The sequence below is a fragment of the Musca autumnalis genome, unplaced genomic scaffold (genome assembly GCF_047663935.1).
Source record: "Musca autumnalis isolate F117 unplaced genomic scaffold, ASM4766393v1 scaffold_1, whole genome shotgun sequence".
Taxonomy (NCBI): Eukaryota; Metazoa; Arthropoda; class Insecta; order Diptera; family Muscidae; genus Musca; species Musca autumnalis.
The window spans coordinates 252,407,155-252,424,476 of NW_027411644.1; the positions used below are offsets into that span (position 1 = coordinate 252,407,155).

The 17,322-nt window shown below is 35.5% G+C and overlaps 1 protein-coding gene across 3 annotated transcripts in view; it reads left to right on the forward strand.

The window, feature by feature from the left end:
* The window catches only part of sba (six-banded), a 762,450-nt gene that overhangs the window by 187,570 nt on the left and 557,558 nt on the right, over nucleotides 1–17,322 (forward strand). For all 3 annotated transcript variants that reach the window (XM_073960711.1, XM_073960712.1, XM_073960713.1), the window contains exon 3: nucleotides 6,053–6,176. In XM_073960711.1, the coding sequence (XP_073816812.1) occupies nucleotides 6,053–6,176 (124 nt within the window). The remainder of the gene's footprint in view (nucleotides 1–6,052; nucleotides 6,177–17,322) is intronic.

The window sequence follows — 17,322 nt, forward strand, 5'->3', positions numbered from 1 at the left end:
ATTGCTGTGATGGTCCCTTGAAAAAATATTAAAAATCCACGCCTATTGCTGTGATGGTCCCTTGAAAAAATATTAAAAATCCACGCCTATTGCTGTGATGGTCCCTTGAAAAAATATTAAAAACCCACGCCTATTGCTGTGATGGTCCCTTGAGAAAATATTAAAAATCCACGCCTATTGCTGTGATGGTCCCTTGAAAAAATATTAAAAATCCACGCCTATTGCTGTGATGGTCCCTTGAAAAAATATTAAAAATCCACGCCTATTGCTGTGATGGTCCCTTGAAAAAATATTAAAAATCCACGCCTATTGCTGTGATGGTCCCTTGAAAAAATATTAAAAATCCACGCCTATTGCTGTGATGGTCCCTTGAAAAAATATTAAAAATCCACGCCTATTGCTGTGATGGTCCCTTGAAAAAATATTAAAAATCCACGCCTATTGCTGTGATGGTCCCTTGAAAAAATATTAAAAATCCACGCCTATTGCTGTGATGGTCCCTTGAAAAAATATTAAAAATCCACGCCTATTGCTGTGATGGTCCCTTGAAAAAATATTAAAAATCCACGCCTATTGCTGTGATGGTCCCTTGAAAAAATATTAAAAATCCACGCCTATTGCTGTGATGGTCCCTTGAAAAAATATTAAAAATCCACGCCTATTGCTGTGATGGTCCCTTGAAAAAATATTAAAAATCCACGCCTATTGCTGTGATGGTCCCTTGAAAAAATATTAAAAATCCACGCCTATTGCTGTGATGGTCCCTTGAAAAAATATTAAAAATCCACGCCTATTGCTGTGATGGTCCCTTGAAAAAATATTAAAAATCCACGCCTATTGCTGTGATGGTCCCTTGAAAAAATATTAAAAATCCACGCCTATTGCTGTGATGGTCCCTTGAAAAAATATTAAAAATCCACGCCTATTGCTGTGATGGTCCCTTGAAAAAATATTAAAAATCCACGCCTATTGCTGTGATGGTCCCTTGAAAAAATATTAAAAATCCACGCCTATTGTTGTGATGGTCCCTTGAAAAAATATTAAAAATCCACGCCTATTGCTGTGATGGTCCCTTGAAAAAATATTAAAAATCCACGCCTATTGCTGTGATGGTCCCTTGAAAAAATATTAAAAATCCACGCCTATTGCTGTGAAAAAATATTAAAAATCCACGCCTATTGCTGTGATGGTCCCTTGAAAAAATATTAAAAATCCACGCCTATTGCTGTGATGGTCCCTTGAAAAAATATTAAAAATCCACGCCTATTGCTGTGATGGTCCCTTGAAAAAATATTAAAAATCCACGCCTATTGCTGTGATGGTCCCTTGAAAAAATATTAAAAATCCACGCCTATTGCTGTGATGGTCCCTTGAAAAAATATTAAAAATCCACGCCTATTGCTGTGATGGTCCCTTGAAAAAATATTAAAAATCCACGCCTATTGCTGTGATGGTCCCTTGAAAAAATATTAAAAATCCACGCCTATTGCTGTGATGGTCCCTTGAAAAAATATTAAAAATCCACGCCTATTGCTGTGATGGTCCCTTGAAAAAATATTAAAAATCCACGCCTATTGCTGTGATGGTCCCTTGAAAAAATATTAAAAATCCACGCCTATTGCTGTGATGGTCCCTTGAAAAAATATTAAAAATCCACGCCTATTGCTGTGATGGTCCCTTGAAAAAATATTAAAAATCCACGCCTATTGCTGTGATGGTCCCTTGAAAAAATATTAAAAATCCACGCCTATTGCTGTGATGGTCCCTTGAAAAAATATTAAAAATCCACGCCTATTGCTGTGATGGTCCCTTGAAAAAATATTAAAAATCCACGCCTATTGCTGTGATGGTCCCTTGAAAAAATATTAAAAATCCACGCCTATTGCTGTGATGGTCCCTTGAAAAAATATTAAAAATCCACGCCTATTGCTGTGATGGTCCCTTGAAAAAATATTAAAAATCCACGCCTATTGCTGTGATGGTCCCTTGAAAAAATATTAAAAATCCACGCCTATTGCTGTGATGGTCCCTTGAAAAAATATTAAAAATCCACGCCTATTGCTGTGATGGTCCCTTGAAAAAATATTAAAAATCCACGCCTATTGCTGTGATGGTCCCTTGAAAAAATATTAAAAATCCACGCCTATTGCTGTGATGGTCCCTTGAAAAAAAAATTAAAAATCCACGCCTATTGCTGTGATGGTCCCTTGAAAAAATATTAAAAATCCACGCTTATTGCTGTGATGGTCCCTTGAAAAAATATTAAAAATCCACACCTATTGCTGTGATAATCCCTTTAAAAAATTATTAAACATCCACACATATTGTTGGGATGGTCCCTTGAAAAAATATTAAATATCCACGCATATTGCTGTGATGGTCACTTGAAAAAATATTAAATATCCACGCATATTGCTGTGATGGTCACTTGAAAAAATATTAAATATCCACGCATATTGCTGTGATGGTCACTTGAAAAAATATTAAATATCCACGCATATTGCTGTGATGGCCCCTTGAAAAATATTAAAAATCAACGCCTATTGTGGTCCCTTGAAAAAAAATATTAAAAATCCACGCCTATTGTGGTCCCTTGAAAAAAATATTAAAAATCCACGCCTGTTGTGGTCCCTTGAAAAAAATATTAAAGATCCACGCCTATTGTGGTCCCTTGAACAAAATATTAAAAATCCACGCCTTTTGCATTGATGGTCCCTTGAAAAATATTAAAAATCCACGCATTTTGCTTTGATGGTCCCTTGAAAAATATTAAAAATCCACGCCTTTTGCATTGATGGTCCCTTGAAAAATATTAAAAATCCACGCCTTTTGCTTTGATGGTCCCTTGAAAAATATTAAAAATCCACGCCTATTACTGTGATGGTCCCTTGAAAAAATATTAAAAATCCACGCTTATTGCTGTGATGGTCCCTTGAAAAAATATTAAAAATCCACACCTATTGCTGTGATAATCCCTTTAAAAAATTATTAAACATCCACACATATTGTTGGGATGGTCCCTTGAAAAAATATTAAATATCCACGCATATTGCTGTGATGGTCACTTGAAAAAATATTAAATATCCACGCATATTGCTGTGATGGCCCCTTGAAAAATATTAAAAATCAACGCCTATTGCTGTGATGGTCCCATGAAAAATATTAAAAATCCACTCCTATTGCTGTGATAGTTCCTATTGCTGTGATGGTTCCATGAAAAAAATATTAAAAATCCACTCCTATTGCTGTGATGGTCCCTTGAAAAATATTAAAAATCCACGCCTATTGCTGTGATGGTCCCTTGAAAAATATTAAAAATCCACGCCTATTGCTGTGATGGTCCCTTGAAAAAATATTAAAAATCCACTCCTATTGCTGTGATGGTCCCTTGAAAAATATTAAAAATCCAAGCCTATTGCTGTGATGGTCCCTTGAAAAATATTAAAAATCCACGCCTATCGCTGTGATGGTCCCTTGAAAAAATATTAAAAATCCACGCCTTTTGCTTTGATGGCCCCCTGAAAAATATTAAAAATCCACGCCTTTTGCTTTGATGGCCCCTTGAAAAAAATATTAAAAATCCACGCCCTTTTGCTTTGATGACCCCTTGAAAAATATTAAAAATCGACGCCTTTTGCATTGATGGTCCTTTGAAAAAATATTAAAAATCCACGCCTTTTGCTGTGTGGTCCCTTGAAAAAATATTAAAAATCCACGCCTTTTGCTTTGATGGTCCCTTGAAAAAATATTAAAAATCCACGCCTTTTGCTTTGATGGTCCCTTGAAAAAATATTAAAAATCCACGCCTTTTGCTTTGATGGTCCCTTGAAAAAATATTAAAAATCCACGCATTTTGCTTTGATGGTCCCTTGAAAAAAATATTAAAAATCCACGCATATTGCTGTGATGGTCCCTTGAAAAAAATATTAAAAATCCACGCCTATTGCTGTGATGGTCCCTTGAAAAAAATATTAAAAATCCACGCCTATTGCTGTGATGGTCCCTTGAAAAAAAAAATATTAAAAATCCACGCATATTGCTGTGATGGTCCCTTGAAAAAAAATATTAAAAATCCACGCATATTGCTGTGATGGTCCCTTGAAAAAAATATTAAAAATCCACGCCTATTGCTGTGATGGTGCCTTGAAAAAAATATTAAAAATCCACGCCTATTGCTGTGATGGTGCCTTGAAAAAATATTAAAAATCCACGCCTATTGCTGTGATGGTGCCTTGAAAAAATATTAAAAATCCACGGATATTGCTGTGATGGTCCCTTGAAAAAATATTAAAAATCCACGCCTATTGCTATGATGGTCGCTTGAAAAAATATTAAAAATCCACGCCTATTGCTGTGATGGTCCCTTGAAAAAATGTTCAAAATCCACGCCTATTGCTGTGATGGTCCAATGAGAAAATATTGAATATCCACGCCTATTGCTGTGATAGTCCCTTGAAAATATATTAAAAATCCACGCCTATTGCTGTGATGGTCCCTTGAAAAAATATTAAAAATCCACGCCTATTGCTGTGATGGTGCCTTGAAAAAATATTAAAAATCCACGCCTATTGCTGTGATGGTGCCTTGAAAAAATATTAAAAATCCACGCTTATTGCTGTGATGGTGCCTTGAAAAATATTAAAAATCCACGGATATTGCTGTGATGGTCCCTTGAAAAAATATTAAAAATCCACGCTTATTGCTATGATGGTCGCTTGAAAAAATATTAAAAATCCACGCCTATTGCTGTGATGGTCCCTTGAAAAAATATTCAAAATCCACGCCTATTGCTGTGATGGTCCCTTGAAAAAATATTAAAAATCCACGCCTATTGCTGTGATGGTGCTATGAAAAAAATATTGTTTAAAATACACGCCTATTACTGCGATGGTGTCCCTTGAAAAAATATTAAAAATCCATGCCTATTGCTATGATGATCTCTTTAAAAAGTCCCAGGCCCATTGCTGTGATTGTCCTTTAAAAAATATTGTTTAAAAATTGTGATTGTGCTGCCTACTTTCCTTACCTCTCTTTGGCTATCTGTAGCTATTACCAAATTCCCCTCGTTTCGAATTTACACATAATTCGTACATGTCTACATACATGTTCCTATGTATATCATACCCATAACATTTATTTTCTATTGACATTTCTCTGAAATTAAACACACCTTTTAACTTTAACTGCCACTAAAGAAGAAAAGCAGCCAAAGAAGAAAAACGAATAACAATTTTAATGAGTGTGTTTTTGTGTTTATTGTCTACATAACACAACACTCCAGCAGACTTAAAGACAACATAATGACATTAATACATACATAGGCCTACTTGGGACATGGTACTGACGTCATTGTTCAGGGACTTAATTAACCTCCATATGTCAAAGTAATTAATTGTGAATATAACACATGTAGTCAAAGTAAAAACAAAAGGACTTCGTAGGTTATGTGGAGGGAATATAAGCGTAAGGAGTGTGAGGCAAATGTGTCTGCCAAGCTGCTTGTTGCAAATAAAATTTTCAATTTAAAAAGGCGACGCCAACATTATTTTATATTTAGTAAAAGTATCTCCTCCTCGTGACACCACCACAATGACATATTGCCTGCCAGCCATCCACCCTTCCTTGCCTTTTAATCTAAAATGCCTTGAGCTTTGGCTTGAGTTTATCTCCTGTATTAAATCTATAAACGTCATGGTGCCTGTATGCCGCCTTGTTATATAACACATTCTTTTGGGTCGTAACACTCAAGTTGTTGTCATCTAACCACCTACTACCCCAACTGCTGCTGCGACAAGGTATAACAAAACAAATTAATTAAAATTGTTTTTTATTATTGTTGTAAAAACTCTTGTCTTCCCCTTGCCCCGCTATACAGTTGTTAAACATGGTTAATAATTGTTTTTAAGTTCCCTTTAGAAAATGTCCTACCCCAACAAGGCTTGACGAGTATTCTCTCGACCTCTAACTGTATTAGCTTTTTACTATTGACTCTTGGTTTATTCATGTTTTATTAATTTGTGTTTCTCCCTCTCCGTTTTCTCTTTTCTTACAGTCCAACTGGTGTTACATTACGTTCACCATTTCAAATCAAGGATTACTTACTGACATCGGGTACCTGTAAATGTGGATTACCATGTCCGTTGCGGCCAGAATATTTCTTCAATTTTAATGTTCAGGTAAGTGAATTAAGTTTTAATTGTTTTTAAATTGAGTTCTATTTTAAATGAATAATTGAAATTATGTATAAGGGGTTTTGTTTGTTAGAGGAAGTACATATTAATATTTTCAGAGGTGTTAAGCTGATTAGAAACACTAATTTTGTTTAATTTGGTTTTCGTCACCATAAAAATTATATTTTCCTAGGTCATAAATGCATAATTGATTAAATTAATTAAAAATTTCACAATAATGACCTTCGTCCTAATAAGACAACAATAAATATCAATTTAGCATGTGCCCGGCTGAAGTTTGAACCTAGGTCCTCGCTAACCAACGAACAATGTTGCAGATGTCTTATCTTCTATCCAATTTGGCCGAAACTTTGCACATCGTAAAATTTCTTCTAAAGGTACATCAAGTTTGAGGAAAGTTCATAGGAAGCTACTCCTTCGAGTACTTCCCTCACAAAAGTTCAAAATGTTCGCATAAGTGTAGTTTTTCAACTGTTCGAGGATTTTTAAATTTTTACCAAAGGTACTACTCTTGATTCCTTTCAAAACGTTTTTCTCGTGACCAAGTCCATGCTTCCTGCCAAAAGCTCTTACAGCTCTTAGTACCTGCGGTGGTGACCACCTACATTGGTTGGAGGGCACAGCAACTATAGAAATGAATGGCTCACATTGGTCTAAAATTTTCAAGTTGTAATATTGGAGATGGATTGGCCACACCATAAGAAAAAATTTTCATAACATAATCAGGATGGCACTTGAATGGAATCCCCATGGATCACGAAATCACCAAGAAACACCTGGCGACGAACAATAAGCGTGTAAGATGGCGATGCTTTGTGAAAGCCCTATGCTCTCAAACTTAAATCAAGTCCGAAAAAAGCTATATCGGACAACTCCTTCTGGTACCTCACAAAAGCTCAAAATGTTTCGAGGATGGGTAACGTAGGGGATGAAAGATACCAATGAACGGTCCTGACCGGCTTTAACATGGAAAAGCTCAGGATCTATCTTGGTCCCTCTTTCATTTCAAGCGGACCCTGACCTCCCCGTGGTGTCGCCTGGGGAGCTACCTTTAACACCAGTTGAAGGTAGTGAGTTAACAACTTTTTCAACATTATCTTATCTGCGCTCATGCTCACCAAAGATATATTCTATGAGCTCTTACAAGAAACATACGACCGTTGTCCTGCCCATGACATTAAAATTATTCCAGGCGATTTTAATGGCAAAATTGGAAAGGAGAATATCTTTGGCCCAACAGTCGGGAAATTCAGTTTCCACAGTGAAACATCTGACAATGGTATGAGGCTGATAGACTTTGCAGCGGCAAAAAACATGGTAGTTAGCAGCACAAGACTTAAGATTCTCGACATTCATAAGGGCAGCTGGCTGCCAGGGACGTACGCAGGATTTCATTTCGGGGGGGGCCCAACTTGACCAAAAATCATGAAAAATTCAAATGTTGTGTAGCGTTACGTAAAGCTATTTTAAGGGGTTATGTCCACTTATAAGTATCAGAAAAGCCATTTTCATGTATTTTTATAAGAAATCTGTTAAACCTTGAGTTACCTTCTAATTTTTATTTTTTTTTTTTTGTTTTTGAATAATCTTTCTGACAAATAAATGCCCGCCTATGAAGCACTGTTTTTACTAAAGCAGTTTGCGGTACCCACTGTTGTTTGAAAAAGAATAAACCAATCAGCATATATTTTTGTGGGATCATTACGAACCTAATAATTTTGTCCATTATCGGAACGGAATTAAAAAAATCAATTTTTAAAATTTTGAACAGTTAAAATCAAAATTTAAAAAAAAAAAAGCGCACTGTAAAAAATTGATATTTTTTCGGACTCCGTCAGCAGTTTTTTAAAGACTCTCGGTAAGCATATGATTTATGTGTATAATAGTCCCACAAAAACATATAAAGACCGGAGCATCCGTTTTCGAGCAACAGTGGTGCCCACTTTCAAAAGTGCCACTTCGAGGAAAATACGTTTTTAGATTCTATGCTACATACAGAACACAATAAATGTTTCCTTTCGAAAGCTAATATCTCGGTAAATTTTTGTCCGATGCACACTGGCCGAAACCACTGATCTAGCGGCGCAAAAGTCAAAATATCGAACTATAAAATTGCGAAATATTTTCCATTGTATCGATTACAGACACTTTGCAGACAAAGATTTTGTTTTTTTTTTCATTTTTGTTGTTGTAAATATTCACTCAGTTATTCACTATCAAATACAAGAGATTTTGTTGCATCACATTTTAAAAAATTGTTGCAAAAAATTAACTTCATATTTATTTAAATGTTAAATAAATTCGTAATGAAACTGCACAAGATTTATTTTTAATCAATAGCAGAGGGTGTGATTTAAATTATAAAAAATAGTTTGGGTCTGGAGGTACTTGTTATATAGCAATAAATTTTCAAAAAATTCAATTTTTAGTGTTTTTATGGGTTGTATGCGCTTGTTCCATAGGGTGCATCTTGTAAACTTGGACGAACTTAGGTTCGATTATTTTTTTGGGGAATTATAGTGGAGTCTTTGGATACCGAATAACCACATTAGGGCTGCAAATATTTGCAAATCTTCTGATAACTGCACTTTTAAAATATGGGATTTTGCTTGAAATAAATACTAATTTATTTGAAAATTTTTGCTTTTTAAGCGAAGATAATTTTTTAAGATTAATTTTTTAATTTTTTTTTAATCGAGCTTTATGATCTATTATGCAAGTGAAAAAGGAAAGCCGACGATTCGAACCCACACACCCACCACTATGTGACATGCATGTTTCGTCTTCGGTAAAGACTCTTCAGACATATCGGATGTGGAGCGGCTTCGATGTCCTCGAACTTTTCTTCTTTCAAATGCATTTTTGTTTTGTATTTTACAACAACAATGAGGATTTTCCCATTTAGTTGTGCTTTCATGACAAACGCCTAGCGCTGCCTTTGAAAGTTATGAGTTTGGCTCTGAACGCTAACACGCCGTGACAACACTTTTTTCCTGTGTTTTCAAGGACGTGGGTTCAAACCCCAGCCTGGCTCAGCTGATTTTATTTATTTGAAAATTTTTGCTTTTTAAGCGAAGATCATTTTTTAAGATTAATTTTTTAATTTTTTTTAATCGAGCTTTATGATCTATTATGCAAGTGAAAAAGGAAAGCCGACGATTCGAACAGACACACCCACCACTATGTGACATGCATGTTTCGTCTTCGGTAAAGACTCTTCAGACATATCGGATGTGGAACGGCTTCGATGTCCTCGAACTTTTCTTCTTTCAAATGCATTTTTGTTTTGTATTTTACAACAACAATGAGAATTTTCCCATTTAGTTGTAAATACTAATTTAGCTGAGCATTTGCATGGGAGCTAAATCAAAATAGGAACCTATCTTGAGAAATGTTTACGAGGAGGAGTTCTACCCCCGGAGACACTATAATACCATATTATAGCTAAATATGTTATTAAATATGGGATAAAAAGTAAAAATTCAACGAATCGGGGGTACCATAAAAGGGGCTACATCGAAACATAAATCTGTGTTGAAAATGTTTTGTAAGAAGATTTTATACGCAGTGAGAACACGGAATGCAAAATTACAGCCAAGTTGGTTTAAAAATTTGATCATGATATTCAAAATACCTTAAATTGGGAGGTACGATTACATGGGGGCTATATCAAAACGTGCACCTATTTCCATAATTTTTGGTGAAAATATTTTGTGACCACTATGAACCCTAAGTACCAAATTACAGGTCATTTGCTACGAAATTGTGGCTTTAATCCTCAAAATACCTCAAACCTTAAGGTACCGTTATATGGGGGCTATACCAAAACATCTGCCGATATTGTTCATATTTGGCCCATTATTACCCACAGGTGCAAGCTGAGTTTGTGCCAAATTTCAGTAACGTATCTCAATTCGCTTCCAAGTTATTAATTTCGCGCCGCTAGATCAGTACTTTCGACCACCGTGCGATGGACTGAAAATTTTAACACAAAAAAATAGATTTTTCGAATTTTATATGAAATATTGGTACAAAGTATATAAATTCAATAGAAAGAATTCATAATATTTAGGATACAATTTTAAATATTTACAGAGTAGGATATTTAGATTTGAAAATAGAAAATATTCGGTAAAGTCGCCATGTAAAATTTAAGCCCCGTTTTCAGTATATTGAAGTTTTTAATAATAATAATAATAATAATAATAATAATAATAATAATAATAATAATAATAATAATAATAATAATAATAATAATAATAATAATAATAATAATAATAATAATAATAATAATAATAAGAATAATAATAATAATAATAATAATAATAAAACAAATACAGGCCCACGTTATAGTTTATCGCAGAATTTTGCAACCACAAAGAATTGCCGTTGTCTTTGCTACTATTTCGATGACCTTAGCCTACTTTTTAAGAATATCGGCTGCCGTTGTCGTTGATTTGTTTCCGAATGAAAATATAAGAAAAATTTAACAGTTTTGGGGATATGATGCGAAATCTATACAAATTATGGAATTTTTAGATACATATGTTATAAAATTTGAGGTAATAAATGTAGGTTTTCCAATATTTGTCCAAATATTTTATTCTGGTCCTTATCTACAAATTTGCTTCAGAGGTCAGAAGAAGATTTTCTTTGGTTTCAGAGATATATCCCCGAGCTGCTTTAAAAAGTCGATAATTAACGCTTTTGTTAATTACTTTCAAAAAATCCTCACTTCAAATTGTTTGCACAAGATTACCTTAAAAATGCTGCACAGTGTTATTTACCGGAAGAGATAGAGTCTGATTCAGGATTATTTTTTACTTTTAATATAATGTTAAAAAAAAAACATTATAATTTTTTTTTAATTGTACGATTAGAAGTTTTCGGACTCGACACTTTGACAAACACTTTGATGGACTTAGTTCTATATAGTTTTGACAAATAACAATCGATCCTTATAGCTAATTAATTTTAGAAATGGATCTTATTTTGAGAGACACTCCACTCAAAAGTTACGGCGCCCATAAGCTATTTTAGTTGGTCACCGTAGCATTTAGAGCTTTGTCAGGAAGCATGAACTTGTCCACGAAAAATAGGATATCGCTGTAAACAAGACTACAAAATGTCCAAACGATCCTCGAACAGTTTCTAAACTGCAGTTATGTTAGACTTGTATGAGTGACCTGAAGATGTTGTCCAAACATATTCTCTTGGAACCTGATGTACTTTTGGAAGTAATTTTGCGAGTGGAAGATAGTCCATATTAGGTTCGATTTTAGACCGAATCGGTTAGTCCCTTTGACCATTTTAAAGAAAATTGTTGAACTTTTATGGCGGAGGTACCGATATGACTTAAATTTAATTTGGACAAAACATTACGAGATCCAAAACTTGGACCAAATCAGTTGATCCGTTCGAGAGTTATCATGAGTTCCAACCTGCCAGACAAACAGAGATACAGACGAATGGACGGTGGTAAATACTTCCATCATGTCTGAAACGAATATCGTCCAAACATATCTGTGTGGAGTCTAAAATCATTATTTTGATGAGACCTATTTGTATCGTGTCCTAGTGTATATAATCTCGTAACCTTAAAGTCTACGCCTACAATTATACTTCGGTAATAATAAGGAAAATAATCAAGTGACGCACAAAAATTCATTTGTCTTCATTATTTTCTTATACCGTTTAGCAGCAAATTTGTCTAAAATAGAATAACAAAATTTTGGCGATGGCAGTAAAACAAATTTCTAAATGGCTTTCAAGATGTAGTCCACGAAGGACCGACCCTTCATACATTGTATCCAATAGACATTTTTTCTTATACTCACACAATACTGAAGTCGTTATTTTTGTTGTTACAGGATGAGTTTTAAGCCTCGAGAGCTCTATATGGTTCGAATATGACATAAATGATATGACATGAAGAAGTAATTCAAACTTCATTGGAAGTTTCTCTCAAAAACAGCATACAAACAAAAATTTTTAAAATATTTTCTTACAAAACTTGTTAATGATGTACATTTTCTGTTCAGAAACTTAAGAAAATATAAGTTTCAATTTGAAATCTGCAAATATACAAACATTTTTATGAGATAAAAATATAATAACTAGTTACAGCAGCTTAACAAATTTTGTTCGACCAAACCATTTCGGGGGGGGCCCGGGCCCCCTGTGCCCCCCCCCCCCCTGCGTACGTCCCTGCTGGCTGCCTCCGGATCAAAAACATGAAATTAAATTGATCACGTTGTGATAGGGGCCACCGTGGTGCAATGGTTAGCACGTCCGCCTTGCACTCAGAAGGTCTGCGGTTCGAATCCCAGGCCAAGCAACATCAAATCTTCAACGGCGGCGAAATTCCCCCTCAGTAATGCTGGCTACATTTCCTGAGTATTTAAGCCATGGAAAACTTCTCTACAAGTGGTGTCGTAAGACACGCCGTTCGGCGTAGGTCCCATATCATTGAGCCAATAGGAATCGCACTCATTGATATGAGAGAAGTCTCCCTTGTCCCTTCGGGAATGTTGTAGGAACATATGTACATATGTATGTGATAGATGGGTGACATTCATCGCGCGTTCCGAGGAGCAAACATAGACTCGGACCACTACCTTGTTGAAGCAAAGGTACGGTTAAACGTAGCGAAAAAAGTACGAACAGACACAACACGAAAATCAGACATGGGTAAGCTGCAATCACAACAGATAGCCACTGCATATTCCACTCAACTAGCCCCATTGCTTAATCAAAGCACTCCTCATCCCGATAACATATCAGAAAAATGGCAAAGTATTGCCATTCCATGCAAACAGCCGCAAAATCCATACTTGGATACCAGAAACCTCCACCGAGGAATCCATGGTATGACCAGGAGTGTCGTGCTGCTACCGAAGTTAAAAATGCGGCACATAAGGCTACTATACAATCAATAGCAACGCGTAGCGCACGATAGAGATGTCATGGGGGGACAAACGTCTTTTCCGCAGGAAAAAGAGAGAAATGGTAAAGCGATAGTGTGAAAAACTCTAGATGTACAGAAGCCAGAAAGAAGTCGGAAAGTTCTACCAAAGAAGCACATCCTCCTGTGAACGCACATCCTCCTGTAGAGTCCAGCAAGGTAATTTGGTAACTGATACAGACAGTGTGCTCAGGATATGGAAAGAGCATTTTCCAAACTTTTGGTGTCCAATAGAAGCGAAGACGACGAAGATACCAAAGATCAAATCCCAGAAGATGGTATTGAATGTATACCGCCCAGCCAAGATGAGGTAAAGTCAGCAATGAACCGGCTAAAGAATAATAAGGCAGCAGGAGCCGATGGCTTACCAGCCGAGCTGTTCAAAACCGGAGGCGACACGATGATAAGGTGTATGCATTAGCTAGTTATAAGCATCTGGCAGGAAGAACGCGTACCCGATGATTGGAACCTGAATATCCTGTGTCCCGTCCACAAGAAAGGAGGCAGGACTGAATGCTCTAACTATAGAAGCATAAGTCTTCTCCCTATTGCCGACAAGATAGTGTCAGGGATATTTTGCGAACGACTAAAGCCTATGGTCAATAAAATAATTGGACCATACCAATGCGGCTTTAGACCTGGCAAGTCCACCATTGACCAGAGATTTAATCTACGGCAAATTCTGGAAGGCAGCCTTCGACAGCCCCCTACGCCCAAAGATATTCCAAACCATGCCTGAATTTGGTATCCCCCCAAAGCTCATTCGGCTGTGTAAGATGACTTTAACTGATACTAGGTCCTCAGTTAAATAAGGAAAGAACCTCTCTGAAGAATTCAGTACCAAAAGAGGTTTGAGACAAGAAGACAGCCATTCGTGTGATCTGTTCAACATCCTGCTGGAAAAGGTTACACGAGAAGCAAATGTTAAAAGAAATGGCACAATATACAGCAACAGCCACATGTTACTTGCTTATGCTGATGACATCTATCTGGCCTAGGCAACACTGCGTGGGCCATCCTGTAGCACTATGAAAAACTGGTTTAATGAATTCAATTAATCGACAAAAATTGGCCGCTCTGCCAGAAAAAAATTAAGCCGTGCGTGAACGGATAATGCAAGATTGTCATGTTATACACCGTGAGATAGAAGCATCCTTTGGAATTTCTTCCATCAACTAACATTTGATATTGCATGAACAACTGGCCGCAAAAATGGATTTTTCACGTTAGATCCAGGAAATTGGACAATCGCTCAAAAAGATGCTCCTGTGGATTGATGCAAAGAAATCGTGAATATAAACGATCGTTGTGCTTCAAATCGTGAATATAAACACAAGATCGTGTGCTTCAAACGACGTTTATAGAATCGTCACAGACGACGAATCTTGGATCTATGCTTAGGAGCCCGAAACAAAACAGGAGTCGAACGTTTAAGTCTTCGAAAGCCAGCCAAATCCAACGAAAGTTGTTCATTTAAGAAGCACATCGAAGCAAATGGTCGACTGATTCTGACCGTGGCTGATCGTGTTGCTTTAGAAACTTAGGACGGTTAATTCTGAGTCGTACACTACAAATTGCTTGCCAGAAGTCTCCTGAGAAATTTGAAAAACAAATAAGAAAAGACGAATCATTCTGCATAATGACGATGCGAGCTTTCACACATCAATTCAAACCAGTGACTGTTGGCCCGGTCAAAAATTAATAGGTCATCCGACGTACAGCCCTGACTGACAATGACTTAATTTGATTGAAGGAAACAATGCGTTCAAAAACCATGTTTTGGAGGTGTCTAAATCGGAGTGGAAAAAGGGATACGACAATTGGTTTGAGCGCACGAAAAATCCTATAAATCATGCTATAGACTACTTAAAAAAATAAAACTATTTTTGATGGTAGATATTCTCGTTTTTATTGTTAGGCCAGATGTTTATCTTTCAGCCTAAAAATGTACACAGGAAACTTCCAAAACTTATTTTGGCACCTATGAGAATGCTATTTATTTTTAATATTAGGGATCTGCCGTAGTACCTTTTGGCCCACCACCCTGTTATTTATTTTTTTAGATTCTACCTTCAATTGTTTCTGCAGGTACACTCGCCACTTAACTCCTTAATATGTGCATAAAAATATTTTAACACTACGTTCGCATTTTTTACAAAAGCACTCTCTGTCGTGTATCCTCATTACATTTCTCAACATTTACACATGTTATACGCTGTGTTGTCATTGATTTATCCCGATCTATACATGACAATGTCCATCCGTTTGCGGTACGTTTGTGCTAGTTTTGTTGTAACAAGTCGATCGTGATTTTCTGCCACAGACATAAAACAGGAGCAGGTGCTTCTTGGAGTGTGTTTTATTTTAATTGATGAGGGATTTGCTACATGCGAATGGATGTTAGTTTTTAGTTGCACCATTAGTTCCCTCCTTCCCTCCTACCTTACCACCTAAGGCTATTTCCTCAAGTTTTTCTTTTAATAGGCATATTATGATGCTGTTTGTTTTCTTGTACTACAATTGTTGTTTTTCACTGGTGTCTCCATCTTTTGTTTGCATGTTTTTCTACTGATTGCCACACTGGATATGGTCCCGGAGATAAATGTAAAATAAAGCCTGCAACTATAATTGCACCTGGGAGGATTATTTATTGTTATAATTGGATTGTGTAAATACTCGCTCTTCTTAAACTCATATTTGTATTGTTGCTGTTTTGAGTTGCCAGCTTGTATTTGTGTATGTTTTTACTTTTTTTGTAATAAAAGTTAATGATCTCCATGTTGTGGCAATAAATCTGTTTGCTACAGAGCAACCTAACAATGTTACAAGACAATGTAAACCTATGTTGGTGAGCGAGTGAACGTTGTCCTATTATTCCAGGGCAATTAGTGAATGGTTTTTAATGGTAAAGTGAAAGGAATTGTTTGTTTGTTCAAATGAAGCAAAGCTAATTATTTTGAAGGTTTATTTGCGCCAATTATATTTTTCTTCTGAATTTGGAAATAGCAAAATTTTCCTTTAACTTTATATAATGATTTTCCGAGAAAGGGAATTAATTATAAAATTTTGAAAAATATTAATTTTACACGAATAACAGAAAGGAATTGTGGAGTTTTTATCAAAATATTAGGCGTGGCTTATTAAGAAAGTACTTTGGATCAAAATCATAGAAATTCACAAGGATTTCTAAAAAATACTTTTGAGGGATATTACAGAACAAAAAACAGGGGATTTCCACAAATTTTTATTAGCATACGCACGAGTATTATGTTATAGTATAAATGTTAAAAAACCTGTAGGACTTGTACCAGCTGTCAATATCCTTGTCTTATTGGGCCATTCACACAAAGATTGAACTTACTTACAATCATAGATAGCTATAATACAAATTTACGATGATACGATTGTTTCTGGTTAAGAGTTTCGGTCTTCTGGGTAAGTACAACTGAAACATATTCTTCACATGAGTTTTCGTTAAAGTTTTGGTGATTCTTTATGAAATATTCTACGTAAAAAAACAAAGAAAAACAAAAACAAATTCCTCTAAAGTTAACGACCCCCGCAAACGTTTTTAGGATGATCTGCGAATCTGCATCTGACTCTTTGTAGAGAAAATGCATTTACCGCATCGCAGATGTACTTACAAATTACAAGTAGAGCTGGCAAACTATCGATAGTCTGACTATCGTTTTGATTGCTATCGGAAAGCAAATTATACGACGCACAGTGGTTTAGAATGGGGTTTTCCTGGTCAAAATTCTGTAACTTTTGAACGGTTAGAGATATTTTTTTTGTTAGACACAGAACACAATCAGCTTTCAGACGAATTATAGGCGGTCATTTTCGGTCTGGTAGTTGCAGAGAAATTCAAAGTCAAAGTTAAACTTTTGAGTTATTTAACTAATTTTCATCAAAATATGAGCGTTTTTGTTGTTTTTATATCTTCCTATGTATTAAAGATGGTCAAACACCAACAAATAAACAATAAAATTACCAAAAAACTAAAAAAAAAAAAATTAAAAAAAAAATCGAAAAAAAATTTGTTTTCAAAAATTTGTAAAAAAAATACAAAAAATTAAAATTTTTTCAAAAATTAAAAAAAAAAATACTCCTTTGGGTTTTATACACTTTATATAACTCGTATAAAAACTCATATACTCAAAAAAA